Below are 27,101 nucleotides of genomic sequence, written 5' to 3'. Positions count from 1 at the left end.
GCAAACAAAACTGCGAAATCGCGCAGTTTTCACTGAACGCATCCACAATGCTTCTGGACACGCTCGCCAGCAAGGGGCCTAAAGGTGCGGACTATTACCCGATGAATTATTAAAATTGAATTGTTTGTGTAAGCACCTAAATTGTCGGACCCCCACCGATCTGATATTGATCATCAATAGGAAATGCCCGGAAAACCCCTTTAGGCTTTAAGATTTTTTTTATTTTTATTTTTTTATTTATTGTCATTCTGTATGTGAATTTACAGGTTTTTATTCTGCCATTCTACATAAATTTACTTTTCTTTTTCATTTCAGCTAAGAGGCCCTGGAAAAGCACTTCTAGATGCTGTCTGTAGCCACCTGAACCTAGTTGAAGGTGATTACTTTGGACTGGAGTTTCAGGACCATAGGAAAATTATGGTATGTGTTATTAACTTGACGGACTTCACTCATCACTGTTGCTTGCATGTGTTTATTGTATTTTACACAACCCTTAAAGGGGAATCCAGTCAAAATAATTTTCTGGTGTGTCATAGTTACAGGTGCGAGGATCACATAGGTAAAGCCTTTAGGCTAGGGATACACTATGATCTGGCTTCAATACCTGTTGTGTGAATGAAGACTTAATTATGCTACGTCTCAGCATAGTGAATGGAGTCGTGTTGCAATGCTAGTCACAAAAAATCAAACCAAAGGGTGTCACGGCTGAGATCACAATGTAGGCCTACTTGAAATCTCGGACCACCAGAGTTTGCCATAAGTAAAGTACTACAGAGAGCATTGCATTACGGCTGGAACCACTTATCACCGACTGCATAGGTGGTCAATGCTCAATTAGTGAGTGTCTGACCCACTTTAAATCCAGCAGCAGGGTGCCTCTGAGATCACCTTCTCGCCTTGATCCATGTCAGGTGATAAAGTGGACTAGGGTTGCACCAGGTATCGAAGTCTTGATACTTTTTCAAAACTTTGATACCTGGCTGGAGTACGAAAGTTACATAAGGCTACTTTCACACTGGCATTTCATGGATCTGTTTGAAACGCATTTCAAACGGATCCGTCAATAAAATGACTAAACGGAGACAAACGGAAGCCATTCAGACAGATCCGTACAAACGGATCCGTCTGTAATGCGGATCTGTTTGTCATTTTCGTTTCCGTTTTTTGGATCCGTTTTGTATAGAGTAGCATCTCAAAGTGTCTCCCCCACTTCATGTATTCAGATCCCCAGGGTTGTCATTAGCTAGAAGAATTTAAATGCTCCGTTGCTAATCTCTCCGGGGCAGTCTTGTTGAAATTCCAAGTCTGTCCGTTTCAGCTTTGATCACGGACCACACCTTTTGGACTCTTGTAAACGACTACATGCACTAAAAGATGTATATTGTTTGTTAGCGGCCATATGTCCCTGTTCATTGATCATGCGTACGGGAGTACATAGCATCATGATGCTGACCATGTTGTGCTGCACACTGGGCTATTGTCCCGCTCTCATATGATCTAATAATGCTAGACAATAGCCCCGCGGGCAGCTCGACTTGCACAGAATCATTGTACACTATGATGCTGTGTACTCCCGTGTGCACGATCAATGTCACTACGGGACATATGGCCCGCTCACGGACCGTATGTCTCTGAGGGCATGCAGTCGTGTGCAAGAGGCCTTAAAGGGAACCTGTCACCAGTTTTATGATGTCCTAACTAAGGGCAACATAAATAAGTGACTGATTCTCTTAGCAAAATGCTGGGTCACTTTCTTTAATTGACCCAGTCAATCTGCCAACATCTTGTATTGAAAAGCTCCAGCTGATAATGATGAGTCATGAATATTTATGAGCTCCTGACTCTCCCCGCCTACCTGCTGCTGATTGACAGTTATTTTCCATATGAAACAGCAGCAGGTGGGCAGGGGAGTGGCTATATCTCTGAATTAAATCAACGCTGGACTCACTGACATCATGCTAGACTCAAATCAGCTCATTAGCATGCGGCATTTGGCATCTTTGTGTGTGTATATTATGAGGTAACCATCTGTCACACCAGTAAGTGAATACATCTAAGGCACTTTTTAGTAGTTAATGATTGTATATAATTATATAAGTTAGTTCACGTGGATAGCTCACCACCCTTCTCAGGATGAAAAGTGTGCGTGATAGAAAAAAATTATATATAAGACTGGCACTCACTGTGGGTGTGGGTCACATCAACACAATTTAATATTGAAGCACAAAATACATTTGCTAATAGCACTATAAAATTCACTTAAAACAACTCTAAACATCTACAGTTCCGGATAGATGTGTATCTGTGGACGAAATAGAGTGGAAACAATCACATTCAATCACAATATAAAACACCAAAAGTAACGCATAAAAAGCGCACTATGGTCGCAGCGTAAAATGCAATCTAAACACAATACAGGGCCCTGTAAATGAGATCCCTTCGATCTCTATGATGAGAGATATTATGTTACTCAAACAGGTGTACGGCAAGGCTATTCCCTTAGTCTTGCTTGTAAGATGGCATACCGCTGCATACTCATTGCCATCTTACAAGCAAGACTAAGGGAATAGCCTTGCCGGACACCTGTTGTGTTTAGATTGCATTTTACTCTGCGACCATAGTGCGCTTTTTATGCGTTATTTTTGGTGTTTTATATTGTGATTGAATGTGATTGTTTCCACTCTATTTCGTCCACAGATACACATCTATCCGGAACTGTGGATGTTTAGAGTTGTTTTAAGTGAATTTTATAGTGTTATTAGCAAATGTATTTTCTGCCGCAATATTAAATTGTGTTGATGTGACCCACATAGTGAGTGCCAGTCTTATATATAATTTTTTTTAATTGTATATAATTAGTTAGATTATAATCAAATATCCACATGACAGGTTCCCTTTTAAAGGGTTTTTCTCATCTCCGAAAATGGGGGCATATCGCTAGGATATGCCCCCATTGTCTTATAGGTGCCCCGCACCTATATTGAGAACAGAGCCCCTAAAGTGCAGGAGGGCGCACTGCGCATGCGCAGCCGCCCTCCATTCCTTTCTATGGGAGAGGCGGGGATTAGCGCTTGGTGGTGGACGGACCTCGGGAAATCTGTGGTCCTCCCCGCTCCGTTCTCGATATAGGTGCGTGTCCCAGCGATGGAACCCACACCTATCAGACAATGGGGGCATATCCTAGTGATATGCCCCCATTGTCTAATGTGAATAACCCTTGAATACCCCTTTAGCAGCTGTATGTCCCTTGCGTGTCCCTTATGGCAATCACACTAGTTATGTCAGAGCGTCATCAGGAAATCATTAATCAAATTGTAAAATTACAATTTGTTAACAAAATTATGATTATGCTAATTTCACCGCAGCTGGCGTGGCCAAGGTTACGGTTACCCTGTACAGGACACTAAAAAAACAGACACAGTGAAGTAAAATATATACTTTTTTTATACAACTGTGCAAAATTTGGAGGGGAGGTGGACTGTCGTGGGGTTGGTGGTCTGGGTATGGCAATGGTAGCCCCCCTCGTCCTGTTGATTCTCGGAGATTAAACTACGGGCCACAGGAAAGGATGCAGGGCGTAATTGTGTGGTGTGGAGAAAGGAAGGGTCTGAGGAGGAGGGGACCCGAGCATGTGTAGAGGTGGAGGGAGTTTGGAAAGAAGTTGGAGGAAAATAGTGGGGAGGAGAAGTAGAATAAGAGACAGAAGGGAACACATGCTCGGGGTGGGAATGAGAAGGTTGGCGGTAATGGCCACTGGTGTGGGATGGGGGGTGGGTGTGGGATGGGGGACAGCCCCTTACACTCAGACGGACAAAACTGTTTTTCTTCTGACTGTAGGGGGCTGGCCAAAACGGGAGCCAAACACTCCGCTGTCTCAGACATCCCCTTACACTCAGATGGAGAGAACAGTTGTCCCTCTTACTGTAGTGGGCTGGCTAAAACAGGGGAGCAAAAAGCTCAGCTGTCTCAGACAGCCCCTTTAAATCAATTCTTTTTACAGTCCTTAAAAATATTTACCTTCTTGGTGCCATTGTGTGTCGCAGGAACCCCAGGGCCGCCGTATAGATGTATGTGGTCCCTGAGGTTCCTCCCGAGCCACTCTGGGCCTGAACCTCCTTGTTATAAGCCCTCCTGAAGCAGTCCCGTTTACTTCGCCAACGCGTGGTAACCAGTTTGACTGTAGAAAAATAAATAAATTTAGCATGAGTTAAGGTAAAGAACAATATGAATGTAGTAAAATACATATTGTTGTACTTACCACATTTCTCCTGAGCCGCTGCATTTAGATCCCCCCCCAGGTCTCAAAAAGTTCAGAACATATGTCCATCTAGAGCTACTGGGTCCGATGATGATCAGTGTGGTGGCGGTCGGAGTGGTCCCATAAAGATGGGTGTGCCTCCACCAGTTGGATGAGGAGCTCGTTATCAGTGGTATGGACCCCGTGCTCCTCATCTTCTCTGGTAGAGCCTCTGGAACTCTGACAGAAAAAGAAATACAAAATTAACTGAAAATCCGAATACAAAATGCAAATTCAAACTACTTAATCAAGACTGCTCATTCCGGCAGACTCTGGAGGCGACTGGGGGATCCTCGCTGGCGGCTCTAGGTGCAGGTTGCTGAAACAAAAACAAAAAATGTTTTAACCATAATGTATTTCAAAAAACTAAAATATATATATATATATATATATTTTTTTTTTTTTTTTTGACGACCCTAATAAAAAATAAAAATTAATCCCACCAGTGCCAGCAGCCCCCCACCCCAGTGCCATCTGCCCCCCCACCCCAGTGCCATCAGCCCCCCACCCCAGTGCCATCAGCCACCCCCATAAAGCCAGCCACAGCAGTGTTTTTGTGTCCGCCTCTAAAGCGGAACGGTGACCAAATGCAGCCAAACTGATGCATTCTGAGCAGATCCTTATAAATTCAGAATGCATTAGGGCTTAACTGATCCGTTTTGGACCGCTTGTGAGAGCCCTGAAACGGATCTCACAAACGGAATTCAAAACGCCAGTGTGAAAGTAGCCTATTACGTAGGTCTACACTTGCTCACATCTGCGTTGGAGGCTCCGTTTAGAGCCTGTTTTGCAGATTCTGTCAAAAGACCACATGCAGGACTTTTTTGGTAAAAAGACAGATCCTGAACGGAAACTGAACGGATCCCATCATAGTTGGCGGAGTCTGCTCAGCTTCTTCCCTGACAGTTAGACCTACATGTGTTTTTTTTCTAAACTTTGCAGGATGGAAAAAGTGGTACACTACGCTTTCCCATCCTGCAGAGTTCTGCAAAAAAAGTATCATCTTTTTTATTTATTTTCACAATGGAACTCCATAGTGACAGATTCCACAGTATGGCTTCCATCTGAGTTGTCTGTTAATGTATACGTTGAACGTATCACAAAAACCCATCCTTATGTGCCCGATTCAGCACTTCTGTTATTTTTGTTGCTCTGCTCATCTAACGGAGCAGAACAGAAATAAATAGCGCTGGTGTGACCATGGCCTAATAGTTGGATATTTATGTACGGGAACCATTACTAATATAAAAACCATCGGGCAATTATAGCCAAGTGTTAAGTCCAGTCCAATATGGTGGAATTAACCTTGTACTTTATCACTTGGCTATAATAGCCTGCCTGCATTCGCGCATTCACTACACACTACATTACATGCATCAGTGTGTGTGGTTCAGTGTATGGTCACACACTGCACTACACACTGCTGTCACCTTGATGTCCGGGGCTGTTTGTCACCTCTGAGGAGTCCTCTTCAGCTCCTCCGCCGTCACGCTTGCCGGGGTCCTTGTCCCTTGACTTAGGACATGTTCTATTTTTTTGCGGAACGTAAATACGGACATATGGAAACAGAATGCACACTGAGAAACTTCTGTTTTTTTTTGGGGGGGGGGGGGGTTGCGGACCCTTTGAAATGAATGGTTCCGCATACGGTCCGCAAAAGAAAGAAACGGAACAAACGCGGAAAAAAAAATATGGTTTTATCAATTTAGACTTTCATGTGCCTCACTTTGAGTATAGTACCCCATCATGTACTTAATGAGCAATCGATATTTTGCCAAAAAACATGAGGTTAATGTGTGGGTATTTTATTTTTTTTGGTCTGGTATCGAAGATCACAATACATTTCCTTGGTATCAAATAAAAACGTTGTTATTGTGACAACTCTAATTTGGACACAGTTTTTTTTTATGCAGTATTGGAATAGGCTCGGATGTTTGCTGTTTTTAGTTACTCTAAAGGACTATGTACACTGATATATGACAGTATAAGTGCTCTTTCACACTTGCGTTGTCCGGATCCGGCGTGTACTCCACTTGCTGGAATTACACGCCGGATCCGGGAAAACGCAAGTGTACTGAAAGCATTTGAAGACCGATCCGTCTTCAAAATGCTTTCAGTGTTACTATGGCATCCAGGACGCTATTAAAGTCCTGGTTGCCATAGTAGTAGCGGGGAGCAGCATACTTACAGTCCGTGCGGCTCCCGGGGCGCTCCAGAATGACGTCAGAGTGCCCCATGCGCATGGATGACGTGCCATGCGATCACGTCATCCATGTGCGTGGGGCGCCCTGACGTCACTCTGGAGCGCCCCGGGAGCCGCACAGACGGTAAGTATGCTGCTCCCCCGCTCCCCACTACACTTTACCATGGCTGCCAGGACTTTAGCGTCCCGGCAGCCATGGTAACCATTCAGAAAAAGCTAAAAACGAAGTTTAGCTTAAGGCTGGATCCGGATCAATGCCTTTCAATGGGCATTAATTCCGGATCCGGCCTTGCGGCAAGTCTTCAGGATTTTTGGCCGGAGCAAAAAGCGCAGCATGCTGCGGTATTTTCTCCGGCCAAAAAACTTTCCGTTCCGGAACTGAAGACATCCTGATGCATCCTGAATGGATTTCACTCCATTCAGAATGCATTAGGATAAAACTGATCAGGATTCTTCCGGCATAGAGCCCCGACGACGGAACGCTATGCCGGAAGAAAAGAACGCAGGTGTGAAAGAGCCCTTAAAGTACTAGACCTTCAGTCTAAGGCCCCTTTACACTGGCTGATAATCAGTGCAGTCAATGCGATGGAGCATTCCCATCAGTGGTTGGTCCCAGTATTTGCCCTGTGTAAAGATGCTGCCCTTTGCTCATAAATTGTAGCATCACTGCTGCGGACACCAAAATCATTGTTTTAGGGCAGCCTGTATAAACGTGCATTGGCTGCCTAAAATCAATCATTCTCGGAGGACGAGCGATTTCAGCAATGATCCCTGGTCCCTATGCAGAGCAGATGATGCTGCATGCAACGCTCACCTCCTCTAACGATCAGGCAATTCTCAGGAAGGACTGGTTTCTTCCCAATAATTGCCTGCTGAGTCTACCTCTGTAAAGGGTTCAATTATATTATTCTGTGCGCCCTACAGTTAACCTAGGCACATGCACAGGAAATAAAAATTAAAAAAAGACTAGACTGCAGGGGGGGCTGTTATATTGTTATACAGCCTTTTAATTCAAAATATATCTAGTAAAGGGCTTTTCTTACATTTTTCAGGTATTTCTGAATTTGATCTGTAATAGAATGTAGTAAAATCAGTGCTGTCTTTTCAGGTATGGTTGGACCTGCTGAAACCGATTATTAAGCAAGTTAGAAGTAAGTAATTGTCCTTTTTATTTTTAAATGTTATATTTATTTTATGTAAAGGATCCTTCTCATTTAATAGACCTCTGAGAATGTTGACCTAATGTGTCCTGTGTATGTGGTCACACATGCTCCGTAGCGGAGTCAGACTGCCCGGATCTTCTTATATAAGGGTAGTGAAGTGATTCCTGCTAGTTACAGTTGGCACACTGGAAGCGGCAGCTTTTCGCTGGCATTGGGCTCATTAGGTGGCAGCAGAAACTCTGTTTGTACAAAGGTACTTGACATCATATAAACAGAGGTCCTGCATAGGTGTGAACAGAGCCTGATATGTATAATCTGCATTCTACTTTGTAGGGGTTAATTAAAAAGTTATTAATTTCAGTTGTTTTTAAATTATAGGACCTAAAACTACGGTTTTGAAGTTTGTCGTAAAATTTTTCCCACCTGATCACACTCAACTTCAAGAAGAATTGACAAGGTTTGTGTCATCTGTGGCATCTTCTACTTACTCAGACCACCATTGTGCGATCACTGTACCTTATCCTGTATAACAATGCAATACCTGAATGAAAGTTTTTTTTAACATTTTGGACATTCTGACAGCTAATGGTATCTGTGAGCGGCTACGGCTACAAAGTAATAGAGCCTTTCATTGCTCCTACCCCCACTAATAGTAGTTGAGAGTTCTTTTTTTTCCTGCTGGTTTCATTTCATAGTTGCTCAAACATCAAACTGGCTCCTGAAGTGCCACCATAGAGGCTCTGTCCACATGATCAACCCTATGAAACCAGACATACTGCCTGATAGGGCTGATTAAAAGATTAAAACAATACCTTTTTATTTATATGCAAATGAGCAGGTTTCAGCACCAGGGGGCAGAGCTGAATCCTTTGAGCACTGTTTTGTAACACCCCCTGTGCTTAACACACTCCCCCTCCCCTTCATTGACAGAGCTTGATATAAGCATGTTGAGGGCAGAGCTGTATCCTATAGTCATGTCCTAGCATGTAAGTATCATATACATTATGTACTGTAGCAATACCACATTGAGATGAGCTTAGAAAGCTAATATACATAGGGGCTGTGTAGCAGCTTAGTGCAGAGATTGGAGAGCACTTCACTGTAAAACACTGCCTTCAATGCACTTAAGGCCTCCTGCACACGAACGTTTTTTTACACGGTCCGCAAAAACGGGGTCCGTAGGTCCGTGATCCGTGACCGTTTTTCCGTCCGTGGGTCTTCCTTGATTTTTGGAGGATCCACGGACATGAAAAAAAAGTCATTTTGGTGTCCGCCTGGCCGTGCGGAGCCAAACGGATCCGTCCTGAATTACAATGCAAGTCAATGGGGACGGATCCGTTTGATGTTGACACAATATGGTGCCATTTCAAACGGATCCGTCCCCATTGACTTTCAATGTAAAGTCTGGAGTTCTGTTATACCATCGGATTGGAGTTTTCTCCAATCCGATGGTATATTTTAACTTGTAGCGTCCCCATCACCATGGGAACGCCTCTATGTTAGAATATACTGTCGGATATGAGCTACATCGTGAAACTCATTTCCGACAGTATATTCTAACACAGAGGCGTTCCCATGGTGATGGAGACGCTTCAGGTTAGAATATACAAAAAAACTGTGTACATGACTGTCCCCTGCTGCCTGGCAGGTGCTGCCAGGCAGCAGGGGGCAGACCCCCCCCCCCCTGTTTTTAACTCATTGGTGGCCAGTGGGCCCCCCCTCCCCTATTATTAACTCGTTGGTGGCCAGTGTGCGCACCCCCCTCCCTCCCTCTATTGTAATAATAGCATTGGGGCCAGTGTGCGCGCCCCCCCCAACCCCCCCCCCCCTCCCTCCCTCTATTGTTTTAATACATTGGGGCCAGTGTGCGCGCGCCCCCAACCCCCCCCCTCCCTCCCTCTATTGTTTTAATACATTGGGGCCAGTGTGCGCACCCCCCAACCCCCCCCCCCCCTCCCTCCCTCTATTGTAATAATAGCATTGGGGCCAGTGTGCGCACCCCCCCCCCCCCCCCCCCCCCATCATCGGTGGCAGCGGAGTAGAAGATTCATACTTACCTGGCTGCTGGCTGCTGCGATCTCTGTGTCCGGCCGGGAGCTCCTCCTACTGGTAAGTGACAGGTCTGTGCGGCGCATTGCTGTCACTTACCAGTAGGAGGAGCTCCCGGCCGGACGCAGACATCGCAGCAGCCAGCAGCCAGGTAAGTATGAAAATCTTCTACTCCGCTGCCACCGATGATGGGGGGGGGGGGAGGGGGAGGGGGGGGGTGCGCACACACTGGCCCCAATGCTATTATTACAATAGAGGGAGGGAGGGGGGGGGGTTGGGGGGTGCGCACACTGGCCCCAATGTATTAAAACAATAGAGGGAGGGAGGGGGGGGGGGTTGGGGGCGCGCGCACACTGGCCCCAATGTATTAAAACAATAGAGGGAGGGAGGGAGGGGGGTGCGCACACTGGCCACCAACGAGTTAACAACAGGGGAGGGGGGGGCCGCACAATGATATTCAAACTGGGGAGGGGGGGGGGTCTGCCCCCTGCTGCCTGGCAGCCCTGATCTCTTACAGGGGGATATGATAGTACAATTAACCCCTTCAGGTGCCGCACTATCATATCCCCCTGTAAGAGATCGGGTGCTGCCAGGCAGCAGGGGGCAGTCTTGTACACAGTTTGTAGTGTATTCTAACTAGAAGCGTCCCATCACCATGGGAACGCTTCTGTGTTAGAATATACTGTCGGATCTGAGTTTTCACGAAGTGAAAACTCAGCTCTGAAAAAGCTTTTATGCAGACGGATCTTCGGATCCGTCTGTATGAAACTAACCTACGGCCACGGATCACGGACACGGATGCCAATCTTGTGTGCATCCGTGTTCTTTCACGGACCCATTGACTTGAATGGGCCCGTGAACCGTTGGCCGTGAAAAAAATAGGACAGGTCATATTTTTTTCACGGCCAGGAAACACGGCTCACGGATGCGGCTGCCAAACGGTGCATTTTCCGATTTTTCCACGGACCCATTGAAAGTCAATGGGTCCGTGAAAAAAAACGGAAAACGGCACAACGGCCACGGATGCACACAACGTTCGTGTGCAGGAGGCCTAAGGAGCAGAATTTGGCAGAATGAAACTTCATATTCACATATCCCCTGATGATAAAAACTCCACAAAAGGTATGTCGGTACGGCTCTGCCCAGACCGTACCTAGTTCTTTGTCAGCACTTTAGCATGGTCAAAACTGCGGACAGATTCCTTTAAAAAAAATTATTGTAGACTTCAGGAGCCGGTCAGATTTTTGTGTCTCCAGGTAATGAATACTTAAACATTCAGTTAAAGGGGTTGTCCGGGTTCAGAGCTGAACCCGGACATACCCTTATTTTCACCCCGGCAGCCCTCCTGAGCCTGGCATCGGAGCATCTCATGCTCCGATGCGCTCCCGTGCCCTGCGCTAGATCGCGCAGGGCACAGGCTCTTGTGTTTACAATAACACACTGCCGGGCGGTAACTTCCGCCCAGCAGTGTGTTCGGTGACGTCACCGGCTCTGAGGGGCGGGCTTTAGCTCTGCCCTAGCCGTTTTACTGGCTAGGGCAGAGCCAAATCCCGCCCATCAGTGCCGGTGACGTCACCGGGGTTCCTGTCAGCCCCAGAGAGAGCCCCGGTACGTCACCGGAACTCAGAAAAATGCCTTTGCCCTGCGCGATTTAGCGCAGGGCAAAGGAGAGCATCGGAGCATGAACTGCTCCGATGCTCATGTCAGGGGGGCTGCCGGGGTGAAAATGGAGGGATGTCCAGGTTCAGCTCTGAACCTGGACAACCCCTTTAAAGAAAACCCAAAAAGTTATTTACACTACTGATGATAAAAACTCCACAAACATTAGTTTTTCCTCCTCTCCCCATCTGCTAACTAGTGCTGTCAACAGTTTTGCATGGTCAAAACTGCTGACAGATTTACTTTAACCCCTTCTACTCCTGGCAGTTTTTTTTCGGTTTTGTATTTTGTACTCCCTGCCTTCCCAGAGCCATAACTTTTTTTTTTTTTTTTTTCCCCCCCCCATTCACATGAGCAGCATGGGTTCTCATTGATTATAACTGGTGTTTTGCAGCCCTGCAGGTCCTAGGTTCGAATCCAATCAAGCACAACATCTGCAAGGAATTTGTATGTTCTACCCGTGTTCGCGTGGGTTTCCTCCAGGTATTCTGGTTTCCCCAAACACCCCAAAGACTTACTGATAGGGAACTTAGATTTTGAGCCCCATTGGGGGGGACAGCTTGATGCTAATGTATGTAAATCCCTGCAGAATATGTGCATAAAATAAGCGGAGCGCTTCTTGGATTTGCAACCTTCGATGCCATGGTCACATTTGACTGTGGCATCTGAGGGTTTAAATGCCTGCAATCAGCATTACCGCAATGCATGGCACGGACGGCATGAGCCCTTATACTGAATTTTGTTCTATAAAACTATATTTCATAAGCCGTGTCACCTTGTTGGGCGGATCTTTTGTGCTCTTCACATAGCACATGTATTCACATGCACTTGCACTAAACTCCCAGCAGTGCAAGTACTGATGACAGGTGCAGTGTATTTGAATGGAAGAGACTCGCCTGATCACATGACCCTCCATCAGCAGCCATTTTATGGACAGGACGTCATGGGCACAGGGGGCATATCACATGAAATATAGAGAATAGTGCAGAAAGGCAATATTAGTGTTATATTGTCATTTTACAAACACATTGATTAACAGTATCCAGTTAGTAGCCAACCCTTTTAAGTGACCAGTGCAACAAAGCTGCAATAATGAATATCTAGAGCTGCCTTTTTTTATTTTTATTTTATTATTACGGCCTTGTATACATATGGCTTTCAAAACAGATTATCCACCTTGTTTAAACTTTCTAAAAGTTGCAAGAATTATAGTCTTGCCAAGTAAAAGCCTCAACAGAGTGAGCCGACTTCAGAAATTGACGATTTTTTAAGCACCACTGCCTGGTGTACAAGAATGTTGGATTGGCGGGTTGTGAATTGTGAGAACATGGCCAGCTGGCAGCTTTTTTTCATTGCTCTGAGAAACGTTTTTTTTTGTTTGTTTTTTTGGCAATGTGTACTACGCAGCACAGATCCGCCCACTTAACCCCTTAAGGACACAGGGCGTACAGGTACGCCCTTGTGCCCTGGTACTTAAGGACACAGGGCGTACATGTACGCCCTGTGCATTTTCAATCACCGCCGCGCGGCCGGCGGCGATCGGAACCCCGTGCCTGCTCAAATCATTGAGCAGGCACTTGGGGCAAATGCGTCGGGGGGTCCGGTGACCCCCCCATGTATGCGATCGCAGAAAACCGCAGGTCAATTCAGACCTGCGGTTTTCTGCGTTTCCGGGTTATTCGGGTCTCTGAAGACCCGATAACCCGGAACAGGATGGTGATGGTGGTGTGATTTCACTCCACCAATCACCATCCAGCGATCCTGAGTGGTGATGGTGACATCACCACTCAGGATCGCTTTCTGATTGGTCTGTGGGCGGTCCGGCGGCAGATTCAAAAGAGGCAGGCGCCCCTCTCCTCCTCCTTTTGTGTTCCGGCGCCGGAGGAGAGAGGAGCTGCCTGCACGTGTCTGCCACCGCTGCCTGCACCCCGATCTGTGCCCCCCAGGACCCGATCTCTGCCCCCAGCACCCCATCAGGTACATAGGGACAGCTAGGGAAAGTTTGGGATAGGCAGGGAAAAAAAAGGGAAAGGTAGTTTTTTTGAACTTTTATTGCATCACCCCAGTTAGGGTGTCTGGGGTCCACAGCACAGCTGTGTGACCCTAGACCCCCCAGGGGTGCTGCCACTTGCCCCCCTCCCCCTGCCACTTGCCCCCCCCCCCACCTTTTTTGGGGTGCTTTTTTTTTTTTTCTGAGTTCGCTGACTGTGACCGGCACTTAGCGTCCGGCCACTGTTAGCGCATCGCACACCCCACCGCTGATCAACTTCGGACGGTTGATCAGCAGTTTTGAATTTTTTTTCCTCACTTTTTTGCCCTTTTTTTAGTTAGTTTATTTATTTTTTCTGTTAGTTTTAGGGTGAGTTCGTGAACACCCGTGCCCCCTCACACACGCACACCAAATAAAGAGTTACACACACGCACATATACACGCAGACACACACTCCCCTATGGCCCGCCGGACGTTCTCGGCCGAGGAGGCATACGCCCAGCTTGCCTCCGAGTCCGAGAGTCCCAGTGAGGATGAGGATGACCCCACATTCCTGTTGTCATCCGCATCCTCCTCATCATCTAGCGATGATGATGAGCCCCCAAGGCGGCGGAGACGCCGCCAGGCGGAGCAAGGGGACCGCCATGTTAGGGACCCTGTGGCCCACACTAGTACGAGCAGCTCTGGGGCTCGTACTGGTTTCCCGGCCCACCAGTTAAATCCACCGGAGCACCCTGCCGGTGAACTTGTCTGGTGTAGCCCAGAGCGATACGAGCCCGTGATTCCTGATTTCGTAGGCCAATCAGGAATCCAGATTTCCACAGTGGGCTACACTGAATATGACTTTTTTTGTCATTTTTTCAGTGACCCACTGGTAAATCTGATGGTGGAGCAGACGAATCTGTACGCCCAACAGTTCGTCGCTCAACACCCGGGCTCCTTTTTGGCCAGGCCCGGTGGCTGGACGCCGGTCAGTGCAGCCGAAATGAGGACATTTTGGGGCCTCGTGCTGCATATGGGCCTGGTCAAGAAACCCAGTGCCAGGCTGTACTGGAGTGGGGACGTCCTATATCAGACCCCACTTTACAGTACGGTTATGACACGCTCCCGGTTTGAGGCCATCCTGAAATGTCTGCTTTATTCCGATAATGCAGCATGTCCACCCCGAGGTGATCCTGCCCATGACCGTCTGTACAAGATACGGCCGGTCATCGATCACTTTGGGGCCAAATTCATGGAGGCCTATGTACCTGGAAGGGAGGTCGTGGTTGATGAGTCTCTCATTGCGTTCAAGGGGAGACTCATTTTCCGCCAGTATGTGCCTTCCAAGCGGGCGAGGTATGGCGTGAAGCTATACAAAATTTGTGAGAGTACCTCAGGGTACACTTACAAATTTCGTGTATACGAGGGGCGAGATTCCCGGATTCAACCCCCAGAATGTCCCCCCACTCTGGGTGTTACCGGGAAACTTGTGTGGGACCTTATGCACCCACTGCTGGATAAGGGTTACCACTTGTACGTGGATAACTTTTATACCAGTATCCCCTTGTTCCAGTCCCTTGCCGCCAGATCCACGTCCGCTTGTGGGACCGTGCGGAAAAATCAACGCGGCCTCCCTGCCCACCCCCTCCAGGTACCTATCCCCAGGGGTGAGACCCGTGCCCTTACCACTGGAAACCTGTTGCTGGTCAGGTATAAGGACAAGAGGGATGTCCTTATGCTGTCCACAATTCATGGTAACGGCATCACCCCTGTCCCTGTGCGAGGTACCGCGGCAACGGTCCTCAAGCCCGATTGTATCGTCGCCTACAATCGGTATATGGGAGGAGTTGATCTCTCGGATCAAGTCCTCAAGCCATATAACGCCATGCGCAAAACCCAGGCATGGTACAAAAAAGTTGCGGTCTACTTGGTACAGGTTGCCATGTACAACTCTTTTGTACTATCCCAAAGCGCTGGCAGCACAGGGACATTCCTCCAGTTCTATGAGGCAGTCCTCAAGGCCCTGATCTTTTCGGACCGGGAAAGAGCAGGCCGGAGTACCTCGGGAACTGTAGGCGCCCGGATCGTCCCTGGCCAACACTTTCCAGGTGTGGTCCCCCATACTGGAAAGAAGGGACGAACCCAAAAAAAGTGCAGAGTGTGTCGCAGGAGGGGGATACGGAAGGACACGACTACTCAGTGCGACACATGCCCCGATCATCCGGGCCTCTGCATTGACGGTTGCTTCAGGGAGTATCACACTTCCATGGAGTACTAAATTTATATCCCAATTTAGCACTGACATCGGATAAAAAAAAATGGTTCTCAGACTTGAGACACCCAAAAAAACTAAAATAATTTATTAAAAGTAGACATAGGTATTGCCGCGTCGGTAATAATCTCCTCTATAAAAATGCCCCATGACCTAACCCCCCAGATTAACACGGTCCAGAAAAAAAAAAAAAGGTGCAAAAAAAGTTTTTTTTTGTCACCTTACATAATAAAAAGTTTAATAGCAAGCGATCAAAAAGTCATATAGCCCCCAAATTAGTGCCAATAAAACCGTCATCTCATCCCGCAAAAAATGAGCCCCCACATAAGATAATCAGATAAAAAAAAAAATAGAAAATGACTCTTAGACTTTAGAGATACAAAAATTTTTTTACGGTATCAAAAAGGATAATATAGTCTAAAACCTAAATAATTGTAAAAAAAAAGTTGACTTATTAGGTATCGCCACGTCCGTAAGAATCTCCTCTATAAAAATACCCCATGACCCAACCCCCCAGATTAACACAGTAAAAAAAAAAAAAATAGGTGCAAAAAAATATTTTTATTGTCACCTTACATAACAAAAAGTTTAATAGCAAGCGATCAAAAAGTCATATAGCCCCCAAAATAGTGCCAATAAAACCGTCCGCTCATCCCGCAAAAAATGAGCCCCCACATAAGATAATTGGCTAAAAGAAAATAAAAAAAATGACACTTAGACTTTAGAGATACCCAAAAAAAAATGTTGTATCAAAAAAGATAATATAGTCAAAAACCTAAATAATTGTAAAAAAAAAGTAGACTTATTAGATATTGCCGCGTCCGTAAGAATCTCCTCTATAACAATATCCCATGACCTAACTACCCAGATTAACACGGTTAAAAAAAAAAAAAAAAAAACTGTGCCAAAACCGCTATTTTTGGCACTTTTCCATTTCAGTCCGTTTTTTCCGGTAACAAAACAAGGGTTAACAACCAAACAAAAGTTAAAATTTATTACCCTGATACTGCAGTTTACAGAAACGCCACATTTGTGGTCGTAAACTGCTGTATCCGTAAAAGGGAGGCTGCAAAAGGAAAGGACCGACATGGTTTCTGGAAGGCCGATTTTGATGGCCTTTTTTATTGACACCATATCCCTTTTGAAGCCCCCCTGATGCCCCCCTAGAGTAAAAACTCCCTAAAATTGACCCCATCTAAGAAACTACACCCCTCAAGGTATTCAAAAATGATTATACAAACTTTATTAACCCTTTAGGTGTTCCTCAACAGTTAATGGCAAATGGAGATGAAATATCAGAATTTCAATTTTTGGTAACCTTGCCTCACAAAAATGTAATATAGAGCAACCAAAAATTATATTTACCCTAAAAATACTCCCCCCAAAAATGCCACCTTATCCCGTAGTTTCCAAAATGGGGTCACTTTTAGGGAGTTTCGACTCCAGGGGTGCATCAGGGGGGTTGAAACAGGACACGGTGTAAATAAACCGGTCCATAAAAATCAGCCCTCCAAAAACCAAACGGCACACCTTTCACTCTATGCCCCGCTGTGTGGCCGTACAGTAGTGTACGGCCACATATTGGGTATTTCTGTAAACGGCAGAGTCAGGGTAATAAAGATAGTCTTGTTTGGCTGTTAACCCTTGCTTTGTTAGTGGAAAACATGGGTTAAAATGGAAAATAAGGCAAAAAAATGAAATTTTCAAATTTCATCCCCATTTGCCAATAACTCTTGTGCAACACCTAAAGGGTTAACGACTTATGTAAAACCAGTTTTGAATACCTTGAGGGGTGTAGTTTCTTAGATGTGGTCACTTTTAGGGAGTTTCTACTCTAGGGGTGCATCAGGGGGCTTCAAATGGGACATGGTGTAAATAAACCAGTCCATAAAAATCAGCCCTCCAAAAACCAAACGGCGCACCTTTCACTCTACGCCCCGCTGTGTGGCCGTACAGTAGTTTACGGCCACATATTGGGTGTTTCTGTAAACGGCAGAGTCAGGGTAATAAAGATACAGTCTTGTTTGGCTGTTAACCCTTGCTTTGTTAGTGGAAAAAATGGGTTAAAATAAAAAATTTGACAAAAAAAAGAAATTCTCAAATTTCATCCCCATTTGCCAATAACTCTTGTGCAACACCTAAAGGGTTAACAACGTATGTAAAATCAGTTTTGAATACCTTGAGGGGTGTAGTTTCTTAGATGGGGTCATTTTTGGGTGGTTTCTATTATGTAAGCCTCGCAAAGTGACTTCAGACCTGAACTGGTCACTAAAAATGTCGTTTTTGTAAATTGCTGAAAAATTTCAAGATTTGCTTCTAAACTTCTAAGCCTTATAACATCCCCAAAAAATAAAATATCATTCCCAAAACAATTCAAACATAAAGTAGACATATGGGGAATGTAAAGTCATCACAATTTTTGGGGGTATTACTATGTATTACAGAAGTAGAGAAACTGAAACTTTGAAATTTGCTAATTTTTCCAAAAATTTGTTAAATTAGGTATTTTTTGGTGCAAAAAAAAATATTTTTTTGACTTCATTTCACCAGTGTCATGAAGTACAATATGTGACGAAAAAACAATCTCAGAACGGCCTGGATAAGTCAAAGCGTTTTAAAGTTATCAGCACTTAAAGTGACACTGGTCAGATTTGCAAAAAATGGCCTGGTCCTAAGGTGTAAAAAGGCTGTGTCCTTAAGGGGTTAAAGGAGGTCATTATTCCTTTTAATTGTTTTCAAATGTTTCATCATGATGTGTGAGATGTATTAAAACAAAGCCCGACATTAAGCCTGGATATGCAAAAGATAAAAGTTTGTAAAGTCGTATGTCCGTCTGTGTTGGGTTTACCTGGATCACATTCACTGACCCTGTGCTGCTGAAGTAATGCGGCCTTGGGTTTATATCACTGAGGGAAAATGTCAGGACTGCCTATTTATTAACATGACGTTCTTCCTAAACAGTGGCATGAAAAGTTATTCTTTAAGGGGATGTTCATATGATGGCTTTTGAAAATGTGCAGAATCCACACAGGTGTTTTGATGCACTTTTTATACTTTTTTTTTTTTTTTTTTTTTTTTTTTTTTTTTACGTGTCTTTTTTTAACCAGTGTTCACTTCAAAGTTGCATTTTTAGCTTGAGGTTTCTGGCACGGATCTGCACAAAAAATGTGCAGAAAGTTTTTTGCTTACAATTGAAATGAGTGGGTGGCTGTTTGGGGGGCAGAAATACTCCAAAATCAGTGCCAAAAAGCTCAATATGAACTGACCCTAGGATGATTTAATCATTGCAATGAGCTCCTTTACCTGGAGGACGTGTTCAGAGTCCTTAAACTTTATGTATTTGTTGATTTATTATTGATTTGTTCATTATACAAGTATAACAAAGTAACAGAGGAAATCACAACGTGTACTAAATCACTAAAAAGTGACCGTTAATGGGTTATTCCAGTTTATTCAAGTTAGTTCAATAGTTGTTACTACTAGTTCGGTGTTGGTCCTCCACCCCCACTAATCTTGAGAACGGGGGCCCTCTACCACTAGTTAGGGAAAGTGCTTACTAAATATTGCAGGGCATCAGTCACACAGATATAGCCTATAACAGGGGGACAGGAGGTGGAAATAATCATGAGCGCCATACGCTGCTGTAAAGGAAAGTGCTCAGTTATAAATAGGAGGTGAGGTGGAAGAAAGTGTCACCACTTAATCCCTTATTACAATGCACAATTTTTGGGCCAGTTTTCAGAAACAAGTGTTCATAGGAACACTCATTCCTGATAACTGGCTTGTGTAATCATACTGCTGATCAGCCACTAAACGAGCAATCATTCGTTTGTCGGCTGATTTGCATCTTTCATCAGAATTAAACGCATGATTATCAGCATCACATCTCCCTGTGTAATCAGCGATATGCTGTGATAATGAATAGAACCTGAAAGAGAGAGAAATGACTTTGCATCGACCTGTATAATAAGCCGATGCAAACGAGCAACGATCATGATTTTTTGCAACTCCTTTAAAAAAAAAAGTGACAATGCGGCCTCCAGACCTAAAAAGAGGATAGGTCAAAAAAAGTTAAAAATAATACAGGCAATGTATCATGGGGAGTAAAGAGGGGATGCCATTTGACTAACCTAGAAAGTTAGAGATAAGCATGAGTAAAGGAACGTTAGAGAAGGGGGGACTGAAATGGGCTATTGCATATCCTTATATAGGACCACCTTATTCTTCAGGCCTTATCACTCGCTGTCACAAGTGTAGCTTGCAATCCAAGTTCCCCTATTAGTATGTCTTTGGGGTATGGGAGGAAACTGGAGTACCCGGATGAAACCCACCCAAACACGTGGAGAACATACAAACTACATGCGGATGTTACTGACAACTGTAGTCAGCAGAAAGCCTAGTTAGCACCTAAACACTGGACATTAAAGTGGTTTTCTGGGAGTAAAATATTGATAACCTCTCCTTAGGATATGTCGTCAATATCAGATCAGTCGGGGGTCAAACCCCCTGCTCAGATGGTAAAAGAGGCTGCAAGACTCCATTGTGCACCACATTCTCTTCGTAGGCTAGTGACATGGCGCTCAATGGTCGCATGGCCTATGTGCAGCTTAGGCCTCTTTCACACTTGCGTTGTTGGGATCCGGCGTGCACTTCCGTTGCCGGAGGTGCCCGCCGGATCCGTAACACCGCAAGTGAACTGAAAGCATTTGAAGACTGATCCGTCTTCAAAATGCGTTCAGTGTTACTTTGGCAGCCAGGACGCTATTAAAGTCCTGGTTGCCATGGTAGTGGTAGGGAGCGGGGGAGCAGTGTGCTTGCCGCCCGTGCGGCTCCCGGGGCGCTCCGGGGTGGTGTTGGGGGGGCGCCCCATGCGCATGGATCGCGTGGTCCATGCGCATGGGGCGCCCTGGGATCGCTCTGGGGCGCCCAGGGGTCCGCTCGGACGGTGGGTGTGCTGCTCCCCACTACACTTTACCATGGCAGACAGGACTTTAGCATCCTGGCAGCCATGGTAACCATTCAGAAAAAGCTAAACGTCGGATCCGGTAATGCGCCGAAACGACGTTTAGCCTTTCAATGGGCATTAATTCCGGATCCGGCCTTGCGGCAAGTGTTCACGATTTTTGCCCACAGCAAAAAGTGCAGCATGCTGCGGTATTTTCTCCGGCCAAAAAACATTCCGGTCCTGAACTGAAGACATCCTGATGCATCCTGAACGGATTTCTCTCCATTCAGAATGCATTGGGATAATCCTGATCAGGATTTTACCGGCATAGAGCCCCGACGACGGAACTCTATGCCGGAAAAGAAATACGCAAGTGTGAAAGAGCCCTTAGTTTCATCTTAGTGAAAAGGCTTTGGCTGCAATACCAAGCACAGCCACTCTACAATGTATGGCGCTGTGCTTGGTATGCTCAGAGAAGGCCACAGCGCTCACCTGAGTGATGTGGCCCTTTTAAACAGCTGGTCAATGGGGGTTTTGGGAATCTGATCCCCACCAAGCTGATATTGATGACCTTTCCTGATGATAGATGGTCCATATTGTACTCCTGGAAAACCCAGGGCGAAAGGAAATTACAATAGAGGGACTCCTCCATCCAAAAATCTATTTTTAAGTAAGCATACAAACAGGTGACCCGATACATAAACGTATCTTTCTTGTGAACATCCATTCCGTTAATCCCGAGAAATTTTCTTTATAAGCCAATAAGCTTTTAGGTGCACTGTGGGCAGGGCTGCTCCATTTGGTGCACAATTGCTCAGCCAGCTCCTCCTTCTCTAGTTTGTTTGATTCATTTTACAGGATTAGAAGACTGGATTTTCACAAGAAAGTTTTTACTTATATTTCAAGGCATGACCTGTATGTTTACTTTAAAACCAATTTTGGAGGTGACTGATTTCCATGGAGTGAATTTTCATAAAGCTCACCAATACCTGCACGAAGAGTCGGTGGCATCACCATTTTATTCATATAATAAATTAATTTCATTAAACCGTTTGCATATCTTGAGTGATGCTGAAGATCTTCAGTGACTTGGTGCATCACTAGCTTGATTACAGTTAAACGTTCTCTAGTTAAAGGGGAATTTCTTTTACAGAACAAGCACCTGTTTTGAACGTGTTTGGTGCCAGTCACTGGGCATCAGCTGCCATCTCAGTAAGCCTATGAACATGATTGACACTGTTTCTGGTTATAAAATGGGGATACCCCTTTCTCTTATATCAGGCAACCCTTTCCTTAAAACAGTGTCTGTATCAGTCTGTCAGGGAAAGGCCACATGAGAGGGACCTCTCCAGCCTGTATGAAGAAAATATAGGAGCATTTGATGTAAGGGAGCAGCTGTTTTTGTAAGCATCTGCATATTACTGCTGATATAATTGTGTTGCTTAATCTGACTAAGGCCACTTTTGGCTTTCAGTTTGTGAGATCCGTTCAGGGCTCTCATAAGCGGTCCAAAACTGATCAGTTTTGCCCTAATGCATTCTAAATGGAAAAGGATCCACTCAGAATGCATCAGTTTGGCTCCGTTCTGCCTCCATTCCGCTTTGAAGGTGGACAGCCTTTTGGTGTCCGTCTGACGAAACTGAGCCAAACGGATCCGTCCTGACACACAATGTAAGTCGATGGGGACGGATCCGTTTTCACTGACACAATCTGGCACAATAGAAAACTGATCCGTTCCCCTATTGGCTTTCAATGGTGTTCAAGACAGATCAGTTTTGGCTATGTTTAAAGATGATGCAAACGAATCCATTCTGAACGGATGCAGACTGTTGTATTATCTGAACGGATCCGTTTGTGCAGATCCATGACTGATCCGCACCAAACGAGAGTGTGAAAGTAGCCTTATTTGTTACAGTAAGCGCTCGTCTACATCTGTACTTAACATTTCCAAATAAAGTAGCAGACCCACTGGTCCATCGCATGACAGGACTGAACAGCGCCTCACAATTTAATAGAAAGGAGTTCACTCCTTGAGCCTGGCATTTTACGGTCACGGAAGGTGTACAGAAAACTAGAAGACACAAAATGAAGATTCGACTGACTGGATCCAAAACTAAGGAACAAAAGGGAGAGCCCTGCAACAGACCTGGCTCTCTCCCTAACAGCTCAGCCTATGCGAAAATCCCAATGGTAGATGATCGCATATCCTCATACCTCGACTGTATAACACCTGAACACCCTATAATAGTGAGGGGACACGACCACCGGCTCCCTACACTTGATACGGAGGGAGTCGGGGTCACCTGGGATCCAGCAAATAGGAAAACACAAATGAATGTACAAAACTTATCTGTAGAAGACTCAGTAGTAGCATCAGCATGCACACACTCCAGGAAGTAATATAAACCGCAAAGTGATGCAGTATGGGGAGGGATTTAAAGGGATGCAATCAGTGCAACTACATGACAGCTGAGAGGCTAACGAGATGAGAAAATGAAAGCAAAACAAAAGGAACCTCAAGGAGGAGGTTCTGAAGGACGTCTGTCAGAGCTTCTCAGATGTCTGGTGGTGACATTTACTGGGCAAAATGCTGCACTGTTTTCATTGGAGTCTGCAACAGAGACTCATGATAAATCCTCCAGTGAAGATGTGAATGATGCTTTAAAGGGCACATGTCAGCAGATTTGTACCTCTTAAACTGGCTGACATGTTGCATGTGCACTTGATGACGGCATCTATGTTGGTCCCATGTTCATATGTGCCTTCATTGCTGAGAAAAATATGTTTTAATATATGCAAATGAGCCTCTAGGAGCAACGGGGTGTTGTCATTACACCTAGAGGCTGCTTTCTCTGCAACTGGCGCACCCTTTCCACTCTGACAGGACCAGGCAGTGTAAACTTCTTGGCGCCTGGCCTTGTCAATCAAAGTGGAGAGGGCACAGCAGCTGCAGAGAGAGCAGAGCCTCTAGGTGTAATGGCAATGTCCCCGTTGTTCCTAGAAGTCTCTTCTGCATATATTAAAACGTGTTTCTCAGCAATGAGGGCACATATGAACATGGGACTAACACAGGTGCCTTCAGCTGCTAAGTGAACATGTAACAAGTCAGTCAGCTTCATACCTGCAAATCTGATGCCCTATAACTTCTTCCATGCTTGATATAACAATGTTTCACTTTTATATTCCTTGCCATTTACTCTCAAGACTGTTTTGGCATTGCTTACAAATGAGTCTTAAAAAGTTTGTTTACCTAAAGAGGTTGGTCACTTTCTGGATAGTGTTGACCAATGTGTTTGTGAGATGACTATATTACACTTACTAATAACTTAGTTGAAATTCTGCACCATTTTCTACAGTATATTTAACCTCTTCCCGACATGTGACTTGCCGCATTTTGACGTACTATTACGTCATGGTGATCGGGCGGGCACCAGAGCGGTGCGCGCCCGATCAATGCGTGTCCAATCAATGCAGGGGCCCAGCAGTCCCTGGTAGCCGTGCCCTGCTGTATCCGCCGGCATCGTAAAATCTGATACCGGCGGGTTAACCCCTTCTATGCCGCAGTCAGCGCTGACCGCGGCATTGAAGGTGCATGCGGCACGTGAGGGAGCCCATTGGGTCCCCGCGCTGCTGTGGCGGGGACCCGATGGGTGACAAGGCAGCCCGATGCCTTGCACGGCACGGGGACCTGTCTTCTACGGGGGCTGAGGAAATCCAGCCCCAGGCTTGTCTCCTAGGCAACCTGTTAGTGTTAGTGCTAGCTTGGAAGAAAGACGAGACAGAGGGGATATAATAGAAACTTTTAAATACATAAAGGGAATCAACACGGTAAAAGAGGAGAGAATATTTAAAAGAAGAAAAACTGCTACAAGAGGACATAGTTTTAAATTAGAGGGGCAAAGGTTTAAAAGTAATATCAGGAAGTATTACTTTACTGAGAGAGTAGTGGATGCATGGAATAGCCTTCCTGCAGAAGTGGTAGCTGCAAATACAGTGGAGGAGTTTAAGCATGCATGGGATAGGCATAAGGCCATCCTTCATATAAGATAGGGCCAGGGGCTATCCATAGTATTTAGTATATTGGGCAGACTAGATGGGCCAAATAGTTCTTATCTGCCGACACATTCTATGTTTTTATGTATTAGTGTATTACACAGTGGCTTCCATGACTTAATAGTACGTCATGTGTCGGGAAGAGGTTAACATCTTGTACAGTGAGGAACAGAAGTATTTGAACACCTTGCGATTTAGCAAGTTCTTCCACTTAGAATTCATGGAGGGGTCCGAAATTCACATTGTAGGTGCATTCCCACTCTGAGAGACAGAATAAGATAAGAATCAGGAAATCACATTGTATGATTTTTAAAGAATGTATTTGTCTTGCACTGCTGAACATAAGTATTTGAACACCTGAGAAAATCTGTGTTAATATTTGGTACAGAAGTCTTTGTTTGCAATTACAGAGGTCAAACATTTCCTGTAGTTCTTGACAGGTTTGCACACACTGCAACAGGGATTTTGGCCCACTCCTCCACACAGATCTCCTCTAGATCTGTCAGGCTTCGGGGTTGTCGCTGAGGAATACAGAGTTTCAGCTCCCTCTAAAGATGTTCTATTGGATTTAGGTCTGGAGACTGGCTAGGACACTCCAGGACCTTGATATGCTTCTTACAGAGCCACACCTAGGTTATCCTGGCTGTGCGCGTCAGGTCATTGTCATGTTGGAAGACCCAGCCATGACCCATCTTCAATGTTCTGACTGAGGGAAGGAGGTTATTGCTCAAAATCTCACAATAAATGGCCCCGTTCTTCCTCTCCTTAATACCGTGCAGTCGTCCTGTCCCCTTTGCAGAAAAGCACCCCCAAAGCATGATGTTACCACCCCCATGCTTCACAGTAGGGATGGTACTCATCCTTCTTTTACTTCCAAACACAATGAGTGAAGTTTAGACCAAAAAGTTCTACTTTGGTCTCATCTGACCACATGACTTTCTCCCACGCTTCCTCTGGATCATTCTAGATGGTCATTGGCAAACTTCAGATGAGCCTGGACATGTGATGACTTGAGCAGGGGAACCTTCCGTGCAATGCATGATTTGAAACCATGAAGGCGTAGTGTTCTACTGACAGTGGCCTCTGGCTTTTGAAACTGTGGTCCCAGCTCTCTTCATGTCATTGACCAGCTCCTCCCTGGGCTGAGCTCTGGGCTGATTCCTCACCTTTCTTATCAGTGATACCCCACGAAGTGAGATCTTGCATGGAGCCCCAGTCTGAGGGAGACTGACAGTCGTCTTTAGCCTCTTCCATTTTCTAACAATTGCTCCAACAAATTCACCAAGCTGCTTGGCAATTGCCCCGTAGCCCTTTCCAGCCTTGTGGACGTCCACAATTTTGTCTCTAGTGTCTTTTGACAGCTCTTTGGTTGTGCCCATGGTAGTAGTTAGCGTCTGACTGACTGTGGGGTGGACAGGTGTCTTTAAAGAGCTCGGACAGGTGTCTTTAAAGAGCTCAGACAGGTGCTACTAAGTTAAATTAACGAGGGGAGTAGAGGTGGACTTTTTAAAGGCACATTAACAGGTCTTTGAGAGCCAGAATTCTTGCTGTTTTAATTCTGTCTGAGTGGGAATGCACCCACAATGTGAATTTCAGACCCCTCCATTATTTCTAAGTTGGAGAACTTGCAAAATTGCAGGGTGTTCAAATATTTCTGTTCCTCACTGTATATGTACAGTAGTGCTGTAATTTTTGTGAACTCTTCAGAATTTTCTATAGTTCTGCATAAAGTTTAAGTTTTAAGTCCTAAATGTATATAAAGATAACCAAATCAAACAGATGATTTTTATCGGTCTTTTATTTGTTGAGGAAAATGATCCAACATCACATGTCTGTTTGAGTGGCAAAAGTATGTGAACCTTTGATTTCAGTATCTGCTGTGATCCCCTTGTGCATCAATAACTGCAATTAAACATTTCCATTAATTGTTGATTAGTCCTGCACATCGGCTTAGAGGAATTTTAGCCCATTCCTCTGTATAAAACATTGGTGGGTTTCCTCCCATAAACTGCTCTTGCCAGGTCCTTCCACAACATTTCTATTGGATTAAGGTCCGGACTTTAAAGTGGTCATTCCAAACTCTTAACTCTATTCCTTTAACAATTCTTTGAAAGTAAAACTTGTCTCCTTACTCTGGTTAGAAAGCTGCCAATGAAATTGTCCTTGTGACAGCACTGATTGTTTAATACAGGCCATGGAGCAGCAGTATTTACCATGTCAAGCATTTCCTTACAATTCATTGGGTTTAGTGCCTCCAAGGAGAGGACATGAGGAGATGTATTTAAGCCTTTCTATTATACCAATATATTCCGCCCTGAGACAGAATGGGAGTTCATGTAAATCAATGGCCTCTTGTCTAGAGGAAAATTACACGTAGAGCTTGAATCTGACAGTTAAACGGCTGGCTGCATTTTTCATGCACTGATAGATGGTGCTGATGACAGCCAGAAGCGATTCACAACATTATTGATGGAGAACAATTTCCCCA

General features: G+C 45.1%; 1 protein-coding gene across 1 annotated transcript in view; it reads left to right on the top strand.

Annotated features, from left to right (window-relative positions):
• The window catches only part of FARP1 (FERM, ARH/RhoGEF and pleckstrin domain protein 1), a 198,663-nt gene that overhangs the window by 104,143 nt on the left and 67,419 nt on the right, over nucleotides 1–27,101 (top strand). Inside the window, 3 exon segments of the mRNA XM_044284632.1 lie at nucleotides 316–420; nucleotides 7,609–7,651; nucleotides 8,042–8,120. Of these exon segments, the coding sequence (XP_044140567.1) occupies nucleotides 316–420; nucleotides 7,609–7,651; nucleotides 8,042–8,120 (227 nt within the window).

The sequence above is a fragment of the Bufo gargarizans genome, chromosome 3 (genome assembly GCF_014858855.1).
Source record: "Bufo gargarizans isolate SCDJY-AF-19 chromosome 3, ASM1485885v1, whole genome shotgun sequence".
NCBI lineage: Eukaryota > Metazoa > Chordata > Amphibia > Anura > Bufonidae > Bufo > Bufo gargarizans.
The sequence above is the reverse complement of the archived record's forward strand: the minus strand, read 5'-3'. Positions and strand labels throughout refer to the sequence as shown.